We start from the raw sequence: 21,317 nt of genomic DNA, 5'->3' as shown, positions 1-21,317 counted from the left end.
GACCCAATGCATAGTGCCAACTCTAAAGTTTGGTGGAGGAGGAATAATGGTCTGGGGCTGTTTCTCATGGTTCGTGCAAGGCCCCTTAATTCCAGGGAAGGTAAATCTTAACGCTACAGCATTCAATGACATTCTAGACGATTCTGTGCTTCCAACTTTGTGGCAACAGCTTGGGGAAGGCCCTTTCCTGTTTCAGCATGACAATGCCCCTGTGCACAAAGCGAGGTCCATACAGAAATGTTTTGTCGAGATCTGTGTGGAAGAACTTGACTGGCCTGCACAGAGCCCTGACCTCAACCCCATCGAACACCTTTGGGATGAATTGGAATGCCGACTGCGAACCAGGCCTAATCACCCAACATGTATGTATAGGGGTAAGGTGACGAGGCATCAGGATATATGATAAACAGAGTAGCAGCAGCGTATATGATGAATCTATGTGAGTGTGTGTGCGTGTATGTAGAGTCAGTATAAATGTGTGTGCATGTTGTGTGTGTGTGTGAGCAAATGAAGTGAGTGTTGGAGTGTCAGTGTGCATAGAGACTAAAAAAAGTACAAGGGTCAACTCAGATTTAGCTATTTAGCAGTCTTATGGCTTGGGGATAGAAGCTGTTCAGGAGCCTGTTGGTGTGAGACTTGATGCACCTGTACCGCTTACCATGTGGAAGCAGAGAGAACAGTCTATGGCTTGGGTGGCTGGAGACTAACGATTTTCCGGGCCTTCCATTCACACCGCCTGATATAGAGGTCCTGGATGGCAGGGTGCTCCACCCCAGGGATGTACTGGGCTGTCCGTACCACCCTCTGTAGCGCCATGCGATGGAGGGCGGTGCTGTTGCCATTCCAAGCAGTGATGCAGTCAGTTAAGATGCTCTTAATGAGGCAGCTGTATAACTTTGTGAGGATCTGAGGGCCCATGCCAAATCTTTTCAGCTTCCTGAGGGGGACTAAGCACACACCCCTGTGGGGCCCCCGTGTTGAGAGTCAGCGTGGTGGAGATGATGTTGCCTACCCTCACCACCTGGGGTCGGCCCATCAGGAAGTCCAGGATCCAGTTGCATAGGGAATTCCAGGTTGTAAGGCAACAAAATAGGAAAAATGCCAAGGGGGGTGAATACTTTCGCAAGCCACTGTAGCCTTGTACAGTTCGTTAAGTGCTAGTTCGTTATTTTTCTTGTCCTGAGGTGGAATGTATCCAACAGTCACGATAACAGCTGAAAACATTTGACCATCAGGTATTCCAATACGGGAGAACACCAATAGGTCGAGTCAGCACACCATTTGTTGTTGATGAAGAGGAAAACCCCTCCCCCTCTCGATTTCCCTGACTCCAATGTCCTGTCCGCTTGGTGAATGGAGAATCCATCGTGTTGGATAGCCATGGGGGGTATCTTGTCCAAAAGCCATGTTTCAGAAAAGCAGAGAATATTGCAGTGACGAGAGTCCCGTTGGTAGCAAATCCGCGTTCGGAGGTCATCCATCTTATTATCAAGTGGTCAATTGAATGGAGGGAAGAGGTGGTCGGATTTCTCTTCGCCTTAATCTCGCCAGGACTCCCTCTCTCTTGCATCTGTAACACCGGTGTTTCCTCTTGGATACCCCGAAAATTGGAATTACAGAAAGAGCCCAGGGCAGATGAGTCGAAGTTGAAGCTGGGATTGAGTTAAGTAATTGCCGATCTGATGTTCAAAAGTTATTGTCTGTTATAAGAAACGATAGCGAATAGATTTAGTCTGGAGGAGGCAAGATCAGGTGGGACCATTCTAGACAATGAGCGGGCAGATACCCGTGTGAACAACAAGTGTTTTATCTCAAAGTTGCCAGGATGTCACATATCCTACTTATATCAGTACACTCGTAACAAACTAAACATAACAAAGCTTCTATTCGATCAAATAAGCCACACGTAGCAAATAAGCCATTCCATTTTTTGTTAACCAAATTCGACACTCTCTCATCGACCTCCATACAAAAACTCCTTGCTAGGTGAGCAGAAAAAAAAAAAAGCCACCTGCTGGAGAAGACAGATTTTGGGCCCAGTTATCACTCTGGCTTCACCTCTTCCTCTCTGAGACAACTCACCACTTTGCCTCCAGACTTCTGGTCGAACAGGACCATGGTGACTCGTTTGGGCTCTCGATGGTAGGTGCAGTAGTACTTGACCCAGGTTGACACGAAAGAGCCTGAGAGAGGGAAGCGAGAGGAGCAGATAGAGAAGCAGAGACGGGGAGCATTGAACAAATGTTGTGGGTTACCATGGTTATTGCACACGCTGGGTCCCCCGTCACCCCTAAGAGCGTGATACTCTCATCCTGAATACAATTAATCTTGTTGTTTCTATTGGGAAATTGTAATCTATTTGAAACAACACTGGTGTCTAAACGACATTGGTGTCACTAAAGCGGTAGTCGTGATGTCACCGCAACCATGCTTTTCTATGTGGCAAAAATAAATCACTGAGTAGTGAAATTGTGACCTATTGCAGCATGAAAGAGAGAAAAAAGGAAGTGTGAGAGAGAGAGGGAGAGAGAGAAAGTGCAAGAGACGGATACAGAGAGCAGGACGGGACACTCACGTTTCTCCTGTACAAACAGGTATCCCTCCATGGTGTCATGGCTGATACTCTTGTGTTCATGGGGGTTCTCCTTCATCTTCCTCATCAGACACTCCACCTCAGACCGTGTGCTTTCAAAACGGTTCCGTGTCTGAACGGGGCAGGAGAGGAGACAGACAATGATGGAAACATCCTAACACCCTGCATTCTGTGCAATTCACCATTGTCTGCAGTTAGTGTTAGGGCCAAAACATCATATCACAATATATTTCACATTTATTACGGTATGACGGTATTTGATGTTTTTGAATAATAAAAGTTATAAATATGCTTTATGAGTAGTTCAGGACCCTATAGTGGCAACACATATGGGCTTTCTCCATTCTGATTGTTTTATACTGTTCAATCCAACATTAATTAATTTTCAGCATTTTCTACAATTTCTGCATTTCCTGCACTTTTGTTATCATTTCCACACTGTGCCACGCAGGGATGCATGATATGGGCAAAACATCTAGGCTTAGTTAATACCTGAACTGTTGGAATGATGGAAATAGAATGATTATTCTAATTCTATAGTTCAAATATAGTGGGCAGCACCTTGAATATATTGTTGTTTGACATGACAACAAATGAATAAGCCAGGGAGGAATTATTGACAGGTTAGGAACCAAAGTGTTGGTCAATGTTTCCAGGGGACCCTAATTAGTGAGAGATTAGCAAATTTAGGCATGACATGACAACAACAAATGTGCCCTCAGGCCTGGAGGGAAGCAAAAGTCATTCCACTACCTGGATAAGAGCGTCTGCAAAGCACCCATTACTGGCTCAAACAGTCGACCTATCAGCCTGCTACCAACCCTTAGTAAACTTTTGGAAAAAAATGTGTTTGACCAGATACAATGGAATTTCATAATAAACAAATGACTGAAAATAAATTGGCTGAAAAAAATTGATAATAAGAAGCAATTTTGCTAGACAGATCATAATTTGCTGCTGGAAAAACGTATGTGTTATGGCTTTACATCCCCTGCTATATCGTGGATTGAGAGTTACCTGTCTACCAGAACACAGAGGGTGCTCTTTAAAGGAAGCCTCTCCAACATAACCCAGGTAGAGTCGGGCATTCCCCAGGCCAGTTGTCTAGGCCCCTTGCTTTTTAAAATATTTACTAATGACCTGCGACTGGCACTGAGTAAATCTACAGTGCATTCGGAAGGTATTCAGACCCCTTTACTTTTTCCACATTTTGTTACATTACAGCCTTATTCTAAAATTGATTAAATGGTTGTTTATACACAATACCGCATACTGAAAAAGCAAAAACAGGTTTTTAAAATGTTTTGCAAATGTATTAAAAGTAAAACATCGAGATATCACATTAACATAAGTATTCAGACCCTTTACTCAGTACTTTGTTGAAGCACCTTTGGAAGCGATTACAGTCTTGAATCTTCTTGTGTATGATGCTACAAGCTTGGCACACCTGTATTTGGGGAGTTTCTTCCATTCTTCTCTGCAGATCCTCTCAAGCTCTGTCAGGTTGGATGAGGAGTGTTGCTGCACAGCTATTTTCAGGTCTCTCTGTACTTTTCTCCATTCATCTTTTGCTCGATCCTGACTAGTCTCCCAGTCCCTGCCGCTGAAAAACCTCCCCACAACATGATGCTGCCACCCCCATGCTTCACCCTAGGGATGGTGCCAGGTTTCCTCCAGACGTGACGCTTGGCATTCAGGCCAAAGAGTTCAATCTTAGTTTCATCAGACCAGAGAATCTTGTTTCTCATGGTCTGAGAGTCCTTTAGGTGCTTTTTGGAAAACTCCAAGCGGGCTGTCGTGCCTTTTACTGAGGAGTGGCTTCCATCTGGTCACCCACCATAAAGGCCTGATTGGTGGAGTACTGCAGAGATGGTTGTGCTTCTGGAAGGTTCTCCCATCTCCACAGAGGAATTCTGGAGCGTTGTCAGATAGACCATCAGGTTCTTGGTCACCTCCCTGACCAAGGCCCTTCTCACCCGATTGCTCAGTTTGGCCGGGCAGCCAGCTCTAGGAAGAGTTTTGGTGGTTCCAAACTTCTTCAATTTAAGAATAATGGAGGCCACTGTGTTCTTGGGGACCTTCAATGCTGCAGACATTTTTTGGTACCCTTCCCCAAATCTGTGCCTTGACACAATCCTGTCTCGGAGCTCTACGGACAATTCCTTCAACCTCATGGCTTGGTTTTTGCTCTGACATGCACTGTCAACTGCGGGACCTTATATTGACAGGTGTGTGCCTTTCCAAATCATGTCCAATCAATTGAATTTACCACAGGTGGACTCCAATCAAGTTGTAGAAACATCTCAAGGATGATCAATGGAAACAGGATGCACCTGAGCTCAATTTTGAGTCTCATAGCAAAGGGTCTGAAAACTTATGTAAATAAGGTATGTGTTGTTTTTTAAAATAAATTTGCGAAAATGTAAAAAGAAACTGTTTTTTCTTTGTCATTATGCGATATTGTCTGTAGATTGATGAGGAATTTATTTTGAATTAGGCTGTAATGTAGCAAAATGTGGAAAAAGTCAAGGGGTCTGAATACTTTCCGAATGCATTGTATGTATAACGATGACTCAACATTATACATGTCAGCTAAGTGAAATCACTGCAACACTCATTTAACCTTTTCACGCGTGAATTCCAAATATCTCTAACAGTCTCCCCACTGTGAGCTGTTTTATGTGTCAGAATGCACTCACTGTTCCAAAATGTGATTGTTACACAACAGGACAAGTGGCGCACAATTGGTCCAGGGTAGGGGAGGGAATGGCTGGCAGGGATGTAGCTCAGTTGGTAGAGCATGGCGTTTGCAACGCCAGGGTTGTGGGTTCGATTCCCACAGGGGGCCAGTATGAAAAATAAAAAAAATATGTATGCACTCACTAACTGTAAGTTGCTCTGGATAAGAGCGTCTGCTAAATGACTAAAATGTAAAAATTTACTAAATATTTCAAAAAAATGAAAAGCTTTGTATTTAGGACAAACCATTCACTAAACCTCAACTAAATCTTGTAATGAATAATGTGGAAATTGAGCAAGTTGAGGAGACTAAACTGCTTGGCGTAACCCTGGATTGTAAACATATTGATGCAATGGTAGCTAAGATGGGGAGGGGTCTGTCTGTAATAAAACGCTCATCTGCTTTCTTGACAAAGCTATCAACAAAACAAGTCCTACAGGCCCTAGTATTGTCGCACCTGGACTACTGTCCAGTCATATGGTCAAGTGCCACAAAGAGGGACATAGGCAAATTACAGTTGGCCGAGAACAGAGCAGCACGGCTGGCCCTTAAACGTACACAGAGAGCTAACATCAATGACATGCATGTCAATCTCTCCTGGCTCAAAGTAGAGGAGAGATAGACTGCATCACTACTTGTCTTTGTGAGAGGGATTGACATGTTGGAAGCACCGCGCTGTGGACCCAAGGAAGAGTAGCTGCTGCTTTAGCAACAGCTAATGGGGATCCTAATAAAATACCCCAAATATACCCATCTGTTCAAACGATGCATACCCCACAAGACATGCCACCAAGGGTCTCTTCACAGTCCCCAAGTCCAGAACAGACTCCGGGAAACGCACAGTACTACACAGAGCCATGACTACATGGAACTCTATTTCACATCAAGTAACTCATGCAAGCAGTAAAATTGAATGAAAAAAAACAACAGATAAAGCTACATCTTATAGAACAACGCAGACTGTGAACAGACACACAGGCACACACACACATTTTAATATTGATGTATGGTGGTATTGTAAATTTTGTGCTGTGGATATGTAGTGGTGTGGTGATGCTATGCGATGTACTGTTTTATTTAGTTTTTGTTTATTTATTTTGTGATGTGCCTTAATGTGTCTGGACCCCAGGAAGAGTAGCTGCTGCCTTGGCAGCAGTTAATGGGGATCCATAATAAATACAAAATACAAAACTTAGATGTTACATTCCATGCTTTCTTACCTCATGTAGCTAGGCAGCTAGCTAACATATTCATGTTTAACCTATTCCTCTCTGATTTAAGATACAGTTGCACAAACAACATGCTTATCTAGGCCTAGACCAGCACTTGTACCAGGCTGTATTTATTAGCTATCTACGTTTGCTCTGACTCTTAGTACATTTAGCAAGCTAGCTAGCCAGCTAACTAGTGTTTAGCATTAGCGGCTAACCAGATTTATTTTAGCCACAACTTGCTAAGAAAAGACAAACTAGCAGACAGTAGTTTGCAAACAGTAAGATACACAAACTAATAGTGTATTTGTAGAACGCTCGTGGAAAGCAGCATCGTTTTCACCAACATCTTGTTGCATCTATCTGACCATGCAGACTGCGGCAAGAAAGTGTTAATGACTCTGTGGTCGAGCAACTGCTCTCTCCTTGAGTAACAGGGGGCAGGGCTTGGTGTGGGAAGTGGCATGCAGCAGGTGGAGGGAGAAAGACGAATCAAATAGCAAACGGAGTGAACTATAAAAACTGACATTACACGCGCTGAGTTGCGTATCACATTTAACAAACCAAACATTGAAATACCGTTATAGAAGGTAAATTAAAAACCCAAACCGGTCCATGCATCAATACCGGTATATAGTAAAATACAGTATACCGCCCATCCCTAGTTTGGGCTAGTGCCTTGAAATGCCTTTGGTGTGACAAAATATTAAATCTCATCAGCACCTCATGGCTGTAATGAATGGCATTGATATGTATCTTACATTCTGAATGCTGATGGTGAGGTCTGTCTTGAAGTGGTTGAAGTCTTTGGCCAACTCGTACCCATGGTGGTAGTAAGTAAACAGCCCTTGAAGAAATGCCAGTAACTAGAATGGATATAAAGGAAGAACGGGAAAGGAAACATGGTTGAGAAACGTCATTAAATTCAATCAACCTAATCTACTGTAATTTGATTTGAAAGGTACTTGTTGTCAACTACATTTATTCTGTAGACAGTGTGGATCAAGGAGAGATGACTAAGCATGAAAGGTGTATAGAGTACAGTAACAGTATTAGGGTTAGAAAAACTCCAGTAACCTTCCCAAAATTCCCAGGTCTTCCAGAAATCCTGGTTGGAAGATTCCCTGAATCAGGAGGGAATAAGCAGGAAATCGGGAGTCTTCCAACCAGGATTTCTGGAAAACCTGGGAAGTTTAGGAAAGTTAATGGCATTTTTCAACCCTAAACAGTATAGACAGCATATGCTGAGGGAGGTTGACATGCTCACTCACCGGCTCTACGAAGTCAAACATCTTCCTCTCCTGGACCTCCTGCACCTTGAACACATACTCCAGAGACACCTCGTAGAAATGCTGCCGCACGTGGTCCACCTGACTGTCTGCCTGCACCACACACACAGTGATAGGATGCTGTTTGAAATGACTTTCAGGTGACACACATAGTGAAGTAATGCTGTTTGCTCTCCCATCTGAATGGTTGCGCTATCCAACACAAAGCCCGCCACATAATCTCCACCCACTTCACCTTTGCTTTGATCTCCTCCCATTGGGTGTGAGATACTGGACAATTCTGTGGCGCACTGTGCGTTTCGGGAGGAGTTTCATCCCGGAGGCTATCACCATAGTGAACAATTCCATGTAATTTCTCCCATGGGCGGGGGGGGGGGGGGGACTATTCATGCTGTTGTTGGTTTGTTCTGTGTTCTCATATTTTTTTAAGTATTCATGTGTGAGTTGTGCCAAGATTTTCCTCTTGTAGGATAATAAACGAGATTCTGATTCTGTTTGAACTGACTTACAGCGCACACGCACACACACACTTGTACACACTCATGCATCTTAACGTAAATGTAATGACAAGCCAACTCTAGCCCATTTTGATTGTGGGAAAGGAGAACAATGTATGCTTACTTCATGAAGATGTGCTTCTTTCTTCTTTGCTGATAGGCTTAGGTGCTTCTCCAGTACAGCACAGTACTTCTCTGTCTCTTTGTCATATTTCTTCTTGGCTTCCTGTGATAGACAGTCAAAAGGTCACCAACCGTCACCTTGTTTCCAAATCCTGGACACCACATAGTACAATTTATAGGATGTCCCATTGAGGTCAGAAGACCTCTTTCTCAGGGGAATCCTCTATATAACACAGATATAATCACTGCCGCCATCCAACAGAACATAATTTCCAAAGAGTCATGGGTTTGTCCAGGGCTTAGTTTTACAGACAGATTTAGAGGGAAATATTGTGAGATACATGTTGAAATCACATGTCCTCTAGTGCAGAGACAGCCCACAGCTGGTGGGAAAACAATAGAGCACTTTATACCCGCACTTTAGACAGACAGAGACGGACAGACATAACAGGGTGTCTCTCCCAGCCTCTCTCACATACAGTCCTCAGACAGACAGACAGACAGACAGACAGACAGACAGACAGACAGACAGACCAAGGTGTCTCTCCCAGCCTCTATCACAGACAGTAATCAGACAGACAGACCAAGGTGTCTCTCCCAGCCTCTCTCACAGACAGACAGACAGACAGACAGAGCAGGGTGTGTCAGTAACATACAGTACAGTACTTGTCACCCTGGGGTGCACTGACTGTGTCCACACCTGCTACTGACTGATGTCATCATCATCCCTGTCCACCCGGTCACATGACCCAGCCTTTCACCGCCAGCCAGTTTCCACAGGACGTAGAACCAACCCTTCTCAGAACAGAATGACCACTACCAACAGCTGCACAACACATCATTACAGAGCATCAAAATGTAATTAACAAAGGGCCCTTCTATTAGCTCTAACCCTTAATAATAAATGAACCTGCATCGTGGCTGTTATACACTACAGACATGTTTCATTGTGGGCTCTTTGAGTTCAAGTATCCCTTTTTCAAACACTAAATTATTCTTCAAACATTCAATTAACCTACAAAATAATGATATGGTGAGAGGTAAAATCACAAAGAGTTATATCAATATGTAAAAAAGTTTACAATCACTCAGTATTTGTGTTACATTTCTTCATTGTAGGCCGTCATTGTAAAAATGAACAATCAACCAAGTAAATCCTGAAGCCTTTCATGTGATACCCGTACTGACCAAATGGTGGCAGTGTCTTATCACAACAGGCCTGTCAGCTCTGGCGGACAGAGCAGAGAGCAGTTCAGACTCAGAGGTACAGTACAGGGAGAGCTCTGAATGCAGTTATCAATGGGGATTTAATAAAGGGATGGTATTCCTTGTGGTGTATACATTTTAGACCTACACAAATGTAACTTCTGGAATCAGAATAACCAGGACAAAGTCAGTTACCTGCCAGACTGAGGGGCAAACTGCTAATATTTGAGTGATCAGTGCATTTCCTGAAAATCAGGTACTTTAGCAGCGGATAGGTTCGAATGTCCCCGGTCTTTCAAGGTTTAAGAGGGATTATGAGATGGCTACATAACCCAAAAATGATTATAATTCACCTCATACTCCATGATGGATTGTAAAATCACACAATGACCCCGTAGTAGGGATTATCAGGACATTTAGAGGGGGATCCCCCGCCCCAGCATGGGGGAGTCCAGTTATAATATCTCCTTACCTTGGCAGCACTGATCTGCTCCTTCCTGAACCGCTCCAGTGGCATAATCAGCACATCATCTGCATTCTCAATCTGAGGAGAGATACAGGAAGTCACAAGACAGCTGACAGGAAGTCACTCTACTGACATACTGTATAAACACAGATTGGCCTGCCGCCATACCTTCACTAATTGGTTATACAACACTTTGATTCCAAAGCAGTGAGTCCATGGTCCAGCATATATCTGACACTCACCATCCGCGTTCTCTCATCCTCCAGGTTCTGCAAAACTCCAGCAAACTCCTGTAGAGACTTTGCTGTAGATGGATAGAGAGATGGACAGGCCAGCCAGATAGACAGAGGGAGCAGAGAGGGGATACAGAGGGAGGATAACAATACATAATGAGTCAGTGGTCATCATTTGTCTCTATACAAAATCTACCATTCCACATTTGTGGCCTTGCTTGTATAACAAGGCTCTTAATTTGAAATCCTAGTTTACATGCTTGCTTTAGACCATAGTATGTTTTCAACTAGCAAGCTATTGCTTGTTCCTTCCCTGCTCTAGATCTAGCCAAGAATGACTGCATTGTTTTGGGTCAGAGTTTCCACTTGAGATGCCACGATCCTGTTCCAACGTTTCCATTTGACAGAATACTACTCTCCGAATGTAGACCTCTAGTCACTTATAACTTTGAATTCCTACTGTAAAAATATTCCAGGAATGTACCTTCAACATAATGGCAAGTTTATTGAGGTTATTACATTTCATACAACTCCATCCAAGGAGCCTAATTGTGTTTATAACAGCCTTCCTGTACCAATTAGGTGCACTATAAGTGCAATTAGGTAGAACAAGACAGCCCAGAATGTGTACAGTGCAGAGTAATGGAGTGCATTAGCACTACTACAGTGGATGTGAATGTAGTGCAGCAGTTGGTTACAGTTGAGGGTAGTAACTATTACTAAACAACAATAGCATGCAGAACAGTTGTGTGTGGTACAACTGAACGCACTTCAGTTTTGCTGTGTTACTGTGTTACAGCCGAATGTGGTACAGCTGAATATGATGGAGGGCATTGCTAGCTCACCGATACATATCTCGTCGTCCGTCTCTGCGTCTCCTATGCACTGGAACTTAAACTCATTGAGAGACTCTGCAAACTTCCTCTTGGCTGTGGACAGATCTGAAGGGGGACAGAGAGAGGGCAAGTCACGTTAACAAAAAGAGGGAGGCATATGGGCGTCTTTAAAAAATGCATGAGGTGCTAAAGGTTCCTCTGAGACAGAAACTCCAGCTATTTCGCTCTATTTTCTACAGGTTGTGTGTCAACCATTCTCACACAGCCAGAGAGAGAGAGGGAGGGACAGAAATTGGCCATGCTTGTGTAAATAGCATGAGCAGTTCATGCGGCCCTATGTGCGGAAAGATTTACAATCGCTTGCCAGTCCGAATAAATGAAACACAGGCCCGTAACCTTGCACTTTTTCATAAATACTGGATGCCTCAGCATTTCAAGTAAGCTCTTGCCTCGGGAGTGAGATCTCAGCGCTGGCTATAAAACGCCAATTGGTTCAGAGTTCACTCTCGTAAAAGTGAGTCACAATGTGTTGCTGGTATTAAAGCTACCACACTATGACCACACTTTGGCCCTGGATAGGAACCTCAAGATGTACATCAGGCTGGCCACCTGATCCAACACCAAGTCCTTGTCATGTTTCACTACACTTCTGGAATGGCTCAAATTAGGTATTACGAGTTTCGGCATTGTTGTTTCTCGGTAAGGGGATTGTTGAAGACTGTTCAAGAAGGATTAGGTGAGTGACTGTGCTGTAGAGGATAGGTGAGCCAAACACCCTGTCACTCAAACGGCAGTACGGGGTAACAGATGTGAGATAGACTTGGAACTAGGGCTGGGATAGGCCTGATTTTTCCACTGCAGATTTATCAGACAGCAGGCCTGTCATGTCATGCCACCTCTCCTCCTCATCTCCTCTATGAGGTTTTCCACACATTTCTCCAGCACGTCCCCCACTGAATCCCTCTCTGGATCTCTCTGTCTCCCTCGCCCTCTCTGTCTCTGTCTCTGTCTCTGTTCCTATCCTGTCTCTGTTCCTATCCTGTCTCTGTCTCTGTTCCTATCCTGTCTCTGTCTCTGTTCCTATCCTGTCTCTGTCTCTGTTCCTATCCTGTCTCTGTCTCTGTTCCTATCCTGTCTCTGTCTCTGTTCCTATCCTGTCTCTGTCTCTGTTCCTATCCTGTCTCTGTTCCTATCCTGTCTCTGTCTCTGTTCCTATCCTGTCTCTGTCTCTATCCTGTCTCTGTCTCTATCCTGTCTCTGTCTCTGTTCCTATCCTGTCTCTGTTCCTATCCTGTCTCTGTCTTTGTCTCTATCCTGTCTCTGTCTCTGTTCCTATCCTGTCTCTGTCTCTGTTCCTATCCTGTCTCTGTTCCTATCCTGTCTCTGTTCCTATCCTGTCTCTGTTCCTATCCTGTCTCTGTTCCTATCCTGTCTCTGTTCCTATCCTGTCTCTCTGCTTTTCGTCAACTTCAGACTTTCATTGTCACTCTGTAGGCTACATAACAACATACACTGAGTGTACAAAACATTAGGAACACCTCCTAATATTGAGTTACACCCCCTTTTGCCCTCAGAACAGCTTCCATTTGATGGGACATGGACTCTACAAGGAGTCGAAAGCGTTCCACAGGAATGCTGGCCCATGTTGACTCCAATGCTTCCCACAGTTGTGTCAAGTTGTCTGGATGTCCTTTGGGTGGTGGACCATTCTTGATACACACGGGAAACGGTTCAGCGTGAGAAATCCAGCAGCGTTGCAGTTCTTGACACACTCAAACCGGTGCACCTGGCACCTACTACCATACTCCGTTCAAAGGCACTTAAATCTTTTGTCTTGCCCATACACCCTCTGAATGGCACATATACACAATTCATGTCTCAAACCGTGAATAGATGGAAGCATTCGCGCAAAACTGAAAGCGCAAACCACCGCAAGGTGACTGGGAATATGACAGAATACAAACAGTGTAGCTACTCACTCCGCAAGGCAATTAAACTGGCAAAACATCAGTACAGAGACAAAGTGGAGTCGCAATTCAACGGCTCAGACACGAGACGTATGTAGCAGGGTCTACAGACAATCACGGACTACAAAAGGAAAACCAGCCACGTCGCCAACACCGACGTCTCGCTTCCAGACAAGCTAAACACCTTCTTTGCCCGCTTTGAGGATAACACAGTGCCACCGACGCGGCCCACTACCAAGGACTGTGGGCTCTCCTTCTCCGTGTCCGACATGAGTAAGACATTTAAGCATGTTAACCCCTGCAAGGCTGCCGGCCCAGACGGCATCCCTAGCCGCGTCCACAGAGCATGCGCAGACCAGCTGGCTGGTGTGTTTACGGACATATTCAATCTCCCTATCCCAGTCTGCTGTCCCCACATGCTTCAAGATGGCCACCATTGTTCCTGTACCCAAGAAAGCAAAGGTAAATTAACTAAATGACTATCGCCCCGTAGCACTCACCTCTGTCATCATGAAGTGCTTTGAGAGACTAGTCAAGGATCATATCACCTCTACCTTACCTGTCACCCTAGACCTACTTCAATTTGCTTACCGCCCCAATAGATCCACAGACGATGCAATCGCCATCACACTGCACACTGCCCTATCCCATCTGGACAAGAGGAATACCTATGTAAGAATGCTGTTCATTGACTATAGCTCAGCATTCAACACCATAGTACCCTCCAAGCTCATCATTAAGCTCGAGGCCCTGGGTCTGAACCCCGCCCTGTGAAACTGGGTCCTGGACTTCCTGACGGGTCGCCCCCAGGTGGTGAAGGTAGGAAACAACACCTCCACTACGCTGATCCTCAACACTGGGGCCCCACAAAGGTGCGTTCTCAGTCCCCTCCTGTACTCCCTGTTCACCCATGACTGCGTGGCCAAGCACGCCTCCAACTCAATCATCAAGTTTGCAGACGACACAACAGTAGTAGGCTTGATTACCAACAATGACGAGACAGCCTACAGGGAGGAGGTGAGGGCTCTGGGAGTGTGATGCCAGGAAAATAACCTCTCACTCAACATCAACAAAACAAAGGAGATGATCGTGGACTTTAGGAAACAGCAGAGGGTGCACCCCCCTATCCACATCGACGGGACCGCAGTGGAGAAGGTGGAACGCTTCATGTTCCTTGGCGTACACATCACTGACTAACTGAAATGGTCCATCCACGCATACAGTGTGGTGAAGAAGGCGCAACAGAGCCTCTTCAACCTTAGGAGGCTGAAGAAATTTGGCTTGGAACCTAAAACCCTCACAAACCTTTACAGATGCACAATTGAGAGCATCCTGTCGGGCTATAATCACCGCCTGATACGGCAACTGCACCGCCCGCAACCGCAGTGCTCTCCAGAGGGTGGTGCTGTCTGCCGAACGCATTACCGGGGGCAAACTACCCACTACCAGGACACCTACAGCACCCGATGTCACAGGAAGGTCAAAAAGATCATCAAGGACATCAACCACCCGAGCCACTGCCTGTTCACCCCGCTATCATCCAGAAGGCGAGGTCAGTACAGGTGCATCAAAGCTGGGAGCGAGAGAATGAAAAACAGCTTCTATATCAAGGCCATCAGACTGTTAAATAGCCATCACTAGCACATTAGAGGCTGCTGCTGCCTATTGAAATCACTGGCCACTGAACACTAGTCACTTTAATAATGTTTACAAATCTTGCATTACTCATCTCATTTGTATATACTGTATTCTATAATATTCTACTGTATCTTAGTCCATGCCGCTCTGTCATTGCTTGTCCATATATGTATATATTCTTAAATTCCATTCCTTACTTAGATTTGTGTGTATTGGGTATATGTTGTGAAATTGTTAGATTTTACTGCACTGTCGGAGCTAGAAGCACAAGCATTTCGCTACACCCGCAATAACATCTGCTAAACACATGTATGTGACAAATACATTTTGATTTGATTTGAACTGTCTCAAGGCTTAACAATCCTTCTTTAACATGTCTCCTCCCCTTCATCTACACTGATTGAAGTGGATTTGTACACTCAGTGTAGATGTGTGTCATGTTCATTGTCATACCAGAGTTAGCTAATGCACAAACAGATTTCTTAACCTTCTTAAACCATCCCCACCCAGGTTGTGACCAGGAGAAGCCCTGGCCTGAGCCCCAGCACGGAGCTTCATGGCCAGGGTAACCCAGCTCCGGCACCCCCTACCCCCTACCCCAGGCCCCATCCCCAGACTGGATATTGGCATGGACGTGGCGGCCTGAGACATGGATTGGATGTTACAGCTTATATGCTCCAGAACGTATGCTGCCATAAAACAGGCTTCCAGGACTTCCTCGAGAAGTTGATTCATTGTGAGAGGTCTGGTCAACACTGACGACAATAAGTCTCTTAATGGGATATTTCATGCACCTATGCATTTCTGGGAGTGTCTACACTCTTAGAAAAAAGGGTTCCAAAAGGTTTCTTCGGCAGTCCCCATAGGACAACCCTTTTTGGTTCGAGGTAGAACCCTTTTGGATTCCATGTAGAACCATCTGTGGAAAGGGTTCTACATGGAACCCAAAAGGGTTATTCAAAGGGTTCTCCTATGGGGACAGCCGAAGAACCCTTTTAGGTTATAGATAGCACCTTTTTTCCGAAGAGTGTAGGACCCTGTCTGACATATTGGCACTAGGGTTGAGCTTCTACGACATGCTACTCCAAATATTGCGATATCTAATATAATTGTTTTGCGCCATTACTGACTAAATAATTCCTGACTCTGCAAGTTTTGTTCTTATTTACAATATTATAGTCGCATTCTCATTAAATAATCTGTGTGACTAAAATATAAGGCTTAGTTAATTGATTTAGACTTCATTTTCAACATATTGATACAGCCTAACTGATAAAATTGCACAGTTTTGATTTGTAATATCCAAATACAGTATAGTCTTGCACATCACGATATATCGTCAATGTCAAATGTCACAATATTCGATTTAATGTTGTATTTTTGACTTTATGTTTGTTTTACCCCATATGTAACTCTGTGTTGTTGTTTTTAAATCGCACTGCTTTGCTTTATCTTGGCCAGGTCGCAGTTGTAAATGAGAACTTGTTCTCAACTGGCTTACCTGGTTAAATAAAGGTGAAATAAAATAAAAATGTATCATATATCGGCCCAACCCTAATTGGCACATGACCCAATTAAGTAACATAAACATCCAATTAGATCTGGCTAATGGAAAGCAATACATCACAGTCACACTAGCATCATTCTCTGTATTGGCATCAATACATACATACACTTAATCTTACCAGAGGAATCACTCATCATCAACAGAACTAAGATGCATGCTGAATTCACAATGTTTTTCCAAATCTAAACCACACTGTTGGCCCATCCGATTTATTCTAGCCATTTACAATCATTCCAACTCAAATTAAATAATATGAATCCCCTCTGCAGCCAGTTGGGTTTTTGTAAAGAGATCTCTTGTAAGAGGTGCTCTAACTCAATCACAGGGCAAACAAAAACACCACCAACAAATGAGTCCCATGTGTCTGGCTGGATAACTGGCTCATACAGAGAGGAGCATTAATAACACTGTCTGGGATTTCTGCTCATTGCAAACTATGGATCTATCTATACAGTATATGTCAATTGCACTGTTTATCTAAGCACAACAAAAGCATTAAGCTAACTGCTGCCAATGCTGTTTTGCCACTGGACATCTGGATGTCCTGAGAGGCCAGAGGAGGAAGGATAGCAGCCAGGGACACTCGCTAAAAATAAATGACCCTATTGACACCCCGCCTCTCCAGCCCTCTTCCCCCACTTCAGCAACAAAATTTCCCCCATTCTTCTCCTACGCTATCCTCTGCTTCCTGATCTCCGGCCCACGACACAATGGTGCCGCACAGTCCTGCTCTCTAGCCCCCGGAACACAATCCCACAGTGAAAGGCCGGGAGAGAGGGAGTGGTTAGGGGCCTGGTGGTGCCAGCAGCCGCTGTGTGGTTCAGGCCCTGATATGCCCTCTCAAGTGTGGCAGGCATGTTGTATAAATCAAATGATACAAACCCCCCAAAAATCCATTTTAATTCCAGGTTGTAAGGCAACAAAATAGGAAAAATGGCAAGGGGGGTGAATACTTTCGCAAGCCACTGTATGTGGTAGGGTATGTGTGTGTGTGTGCACCTTTGAGATATGGCCACATGACGGTTGAGTCATGGTAATCTCCTGTTATGCACTCTGGACATGCTTTGGTAGTACCCAACTTGCTAATAACTATCAGGTCCTGATGGCCTGGTGCTCAGTGCTCTATTGTCCATCTAACTATTCTGACATCAATGCAAATGCAATTGAAAGTCACCTCAAACACTTATCATCAAAACAGTATCATGCTTTTAAAACTCACCTCACTGTGATGATCACTTTGAAGAAAGGTTCAACAGCAGGTTGAAACTGAGTGTAAACCATGGTCATTGTGGATGTTGTTTCAAAGCCTAACACAACAAAATGGACAGCTTTCTAAGGTGATGATTAATTCAAAACACCATATGCATATAAGAGCTTATGCATATGCATAGGCATTGGCTTATGAGCCCGAAAATTATGATTGTGCCGTTATACAATACATACCCTACCACATACAGTGGCTTGCCAAAGTATTCACCCCCCTTGCCATTTTTCTTATTTTGTTGCCTTACAACCTGGAATTAAAATAGATTTTTGGGGGGTTTGTATCATTTGATTTACACAACATGCCTGCCACATTGAAGATGCAAAATATGTTTTATTGTGAAACAAACAAGAAATAAGACAAAAAAAAATGAAAACACCATCCCACCACCATGCTTCACTGTGGGGATGGTGTTCTCGGGGTGATGAGAGGTGTGGGTTTGCGCCAGACATAGTGTTTTCCTTGATGGCCAAAAAGCTCAATTTTAGTCTCATCTGACCAGAGTACCTTCTTCCATATGTTTGGGGAGTCTCCCACATGCCTTTTGGCCTTATTCTTTTATTTAAGCAATGGATTTTTTCAGGCCACTCTTCCGTAAAGTGTACGGCTTAAAGTGGTCCTATGGACAGATACTCCAATCTCCGCTGTGGAGCTTTGCAGCCCCTTCAGGGTTATCTTTGGTCTCTTTGTTGCCTCTCTGATTAATGCCCTCCTTGCCTGGTCCGTGAGTTTTGGTGGGCGGCCCTCTCTTGGCAGGTTTGTTGTGGTGCCATATTCTATCCATTTTTTTATAATGGATTTAAATGGTGCTCCGTGGGATGTTCAAAGTTTCGGATATTTTTTTATAACCCAACCCTGATCTGTACTTCTCCACAACTTTGTCCCTAACCTGTTTGGAGAGCTCCTTGGTCTTCATGGTGCCGCTTGCTTGGTGGTGCCCCTTGCTTAGTGGTGTTGCAGACTCTGGGGCCTTTCAGAACAGGTGTATATATACTGAGATCATGTGACAGATCATGTGACACTTAGATTGCACACAGGTGGACCTTATTTAACTAATTATGTGATGTCTGAAGGTAATTGGTTGCACCAGATCTTATTTAGGGGCTTCATAGCAAAGTGGGTGAATACATATGCACGCACCACTTTTCCGTTATTTAATTTTTAGAATTTCTTGAAACAAGTTTTTTATTTTTATTTCACTTCACCAATTTGGACTATTTTGTGTATGTTCATTACATAAAATCCAAATAAAAATCCATTTAAATGACAGGTTGTAATGCAACAAAATAGGAAAAATGCCAAGGGGGATGAATATTTTTGCAAAGCACTGTATTATGCATGGTAGAAAAACATAAAACAAAACTGATTTAAGATGTCTTTAGCACATAATTGGTCTAGCCTGTACTCCAAATTATCCAAATTAGAGTAATCGCCTTTGAGTGTGGACTATTTTATTATGCATACTGGATGGACTGGTTACCTTATGCTATGCTTAAAAAATTTCTATCCACGAGTCTAGGAGAGAACATATAGCCCTAGGCGATGCAGTTGGTTCATTGATTGTGCTGGGCAATTTTGAATAGCCTAGTATTAGAGAATTTTTCATATTTCATAATTAATTGGGTGACACATTACCTTTAGCTACAGAATACAGTGGGGGAAAAAAGTATTTAGTCAGCCACCAATTGTGCAAGTTCTCCCACTTAAAAAGATGAGAGAGGCCTGTAATTTTCATCATAGGTACACGTCAACTATGACAGACAAAATGAGAAAAAAAAATCCAGAAAATCACATTGTAGGATTTTTCATGAATTTATTTGCAAATTATGGTGGAAAATAAGTATTTGGTCAATAACAAAAGTTTCTCAATACTTTGTTATATACCCTTTGTTGGCAATGACACAGGTCAAACGTTTTCTGTAAGTCTTCACAAGGTTTTCACACACTGTTGCTGGTATTTTGGCCCATTCCTCCATGCAGATCTCCTCTAGAGCAGTGATGTTTTGGGGCTGTCGCTGGGCAACACGGACTTTCAACTCCCTCCAAAGATTTTCTATGGGGTTGAGATCTGGAGACTGGCTAGGCCACTCCAGGACCTTGAAATGCTTCTTACGAAGCCACTCCTTCGTTGCCCGGGCGGTGTGTTTGGGATCATTGTCATGCGGAAAGACCCAGCCACGTTTCATCTTCAATGCCCTTGCTGATGGAAGGAGGTTTTCACTCAAAATCTCCCGATACATGGCCCCATTCATTCTTTCCTTTACACGGATCAGTCGTCCTGGTCCCTTTGCAGAAAAACAGCCCCAAAGCATGATGTTTCCACCCCCATGCTTCACAGTAGGTATGGTGTTCTTTGGATGCAACTCAGCATTCTTTGTCCTCCAAACACGACGAGTTTAGTTTTTACCAAAAAGTTCTATTTTGGTTTCATCTGACCATATGACATTCTCCCAATCCTCTTCTGGATCATCCAAATGCACTCTAGCAAACTTCAGACGGGCCTGGACATGTACTGGCTTAAGCAGGGGGACACGTCTGGCACTGCAGGATTTGAGTCCCTGGCGGCGTAGTGTGTTACTGATGGTAGGCTTTGTTACTTTGGTCCCAGCTCTCTGCAGGTCATTCACTAGGTCCCCCCATGTGGTTCTGGTATTTTTGCTCACCGTTCTTGTGATCATTTTGACCCCACGGGGTGAGATCTTGCGTGGAGCCCCAGATCGAGGGAGATTATCAGTGGTCTTGTATGTCTTCCATTTCCTAATAATTGCTCCCACAGTTGATTTCTTCAAACCAAGCTGCTTACCTATTGCAGATTCAGTCTTCCCAGCCTGGTGCAGGTCTACAATTTTGTTTCTGGTGTCCTTTGACAGCTCTTTGGTCTTGGCCATAGTGGAGTTTGGAGTGTGACTGTTTGAGGTTGTGGACAGGTGTCTTTTATACTGATAACAAGTTCAAACAGGTGCCATTAATACAGGTAACGAGTGGAGGACAGAGGAGCCTCTTAAAGAAGAAGTTACAGGTCTGTGAGAGCCAGAAATCTTGCTTGTTTGTAGGGGACCAAATACTTATTTGCCACCATAATTTGCAAATAAATTCATAAAAAATCCTACAATGTGATTTTCTGGACTTTTTATCTCAATTTGTCTGTCATAGTTGACGTGTACCTATGATGAAAATTACAGGCCTCTCTCATCTTTTTAAGTGGGAGAACTTGCACAATTGGTGGCTGACTAAATACTTTTTTTCCCCACTGTATCTCACCACCATGTGTTTCCATCTCCTCCTCTCTCTCCTTTATTCCGTTCTCGAGCGCGCAGGGGGGCTGTCAACAGTTTTGTGAAATATGTTCCATTGCGAAAACATGTTACTATCGATGTTTGAACGGATTTGACTTGGTTTCCCAAATTAAGCACTGGGTAGCTGCAGGAACAGGGTTGGAGAGCCCATGGCATCCAGAGTTTGGGCGGAATATCACCTGTCGCGCAGCAAGAGCATGCACCTGAAAAAGTGGTTGATGCTTGGAGTGAAATAAGTGTTCTTGTATTTATTCTCAGCTGCTCATATTAAGCACATGCTCCGCTATACATAGCCTACCAAGCATAATTGAAAAATGGACCGGCGGGAAAGCGCACGGCCTCCATTCCCTATTCCAGTGCATTCAGATGACATGTATTTTCTCCCTGTCCC

The 21,317-nt window shown here is 44.0% G+C and overlaps 1 protein-coding gene across 2 annotated transcripts in view; it reads right to left on the bottom strand.

Moving 5' to 3' along the window:
• The window catches only part of LOC311136599 (rho GTPase-activating protein 26-like), a 161,933-nt gene that overhangs the window by 86,018 nt on the left and 54,598 nt on the right, over nucleotides 1-21,317 (bottom strand). For both annotated transcript variants that reach the window (XM_084170791.1, XM_084170792.1), the window contains exons 2-9: nucleotides 11,204-11,299; nucleotides 10,368-10,429; nucleotides 10,132-10,203; nucleotides 8,455-8,556; nucleotides 7,816-7,926; nucleotides 7,306-7,410; nucleotides 2,576-2,705; nucleotides 2,083-2,183 (exon numbers count right to left, since the gene is read on the bottom strand). In XM_084170791.1, the coding sequence (XP_084026917.1) occupies nucleotides 2,083-2,183; nucleotides 2,576-2,705; nucleotides 7,306-7,410; nucleotides 7,816-7,926; nucleotides 8,455-8,556; nucleotides 10,132-10,203; nucleotides 10,368-10,429; nucleotides 11,204-11,299 (779 nt within the window). The remainder of the gene's footprint in view (nucleotides 1-2,082; nucleotides 2,184-2,575; nucleotides 2,706-7,305; nucleotides 7,411-7,815; nucleotides 7,927-8,454; nucleotides 8,557-10,131; nucleotides 10,204-10,367; nucleotides 10,430-11,203; nucleotides 11,300-21,317) is intronic.

Source organism: Coregonus lavaretus (assembly GCF_964263955.1).
Source record: "Coregonus lavaretus genome assembly, chromosome: 10".
Taxonomy (NCBI): domain Eukaryota; kingdom Metazoa; phylum Chordata; class Actinopteri; order Salmoniformes; family Salmonidae; genus Coregonus; species Coregonus lavaretus.
This window is presented reverse-complemented; position numbering and strand designations above follow the sequence as displayed.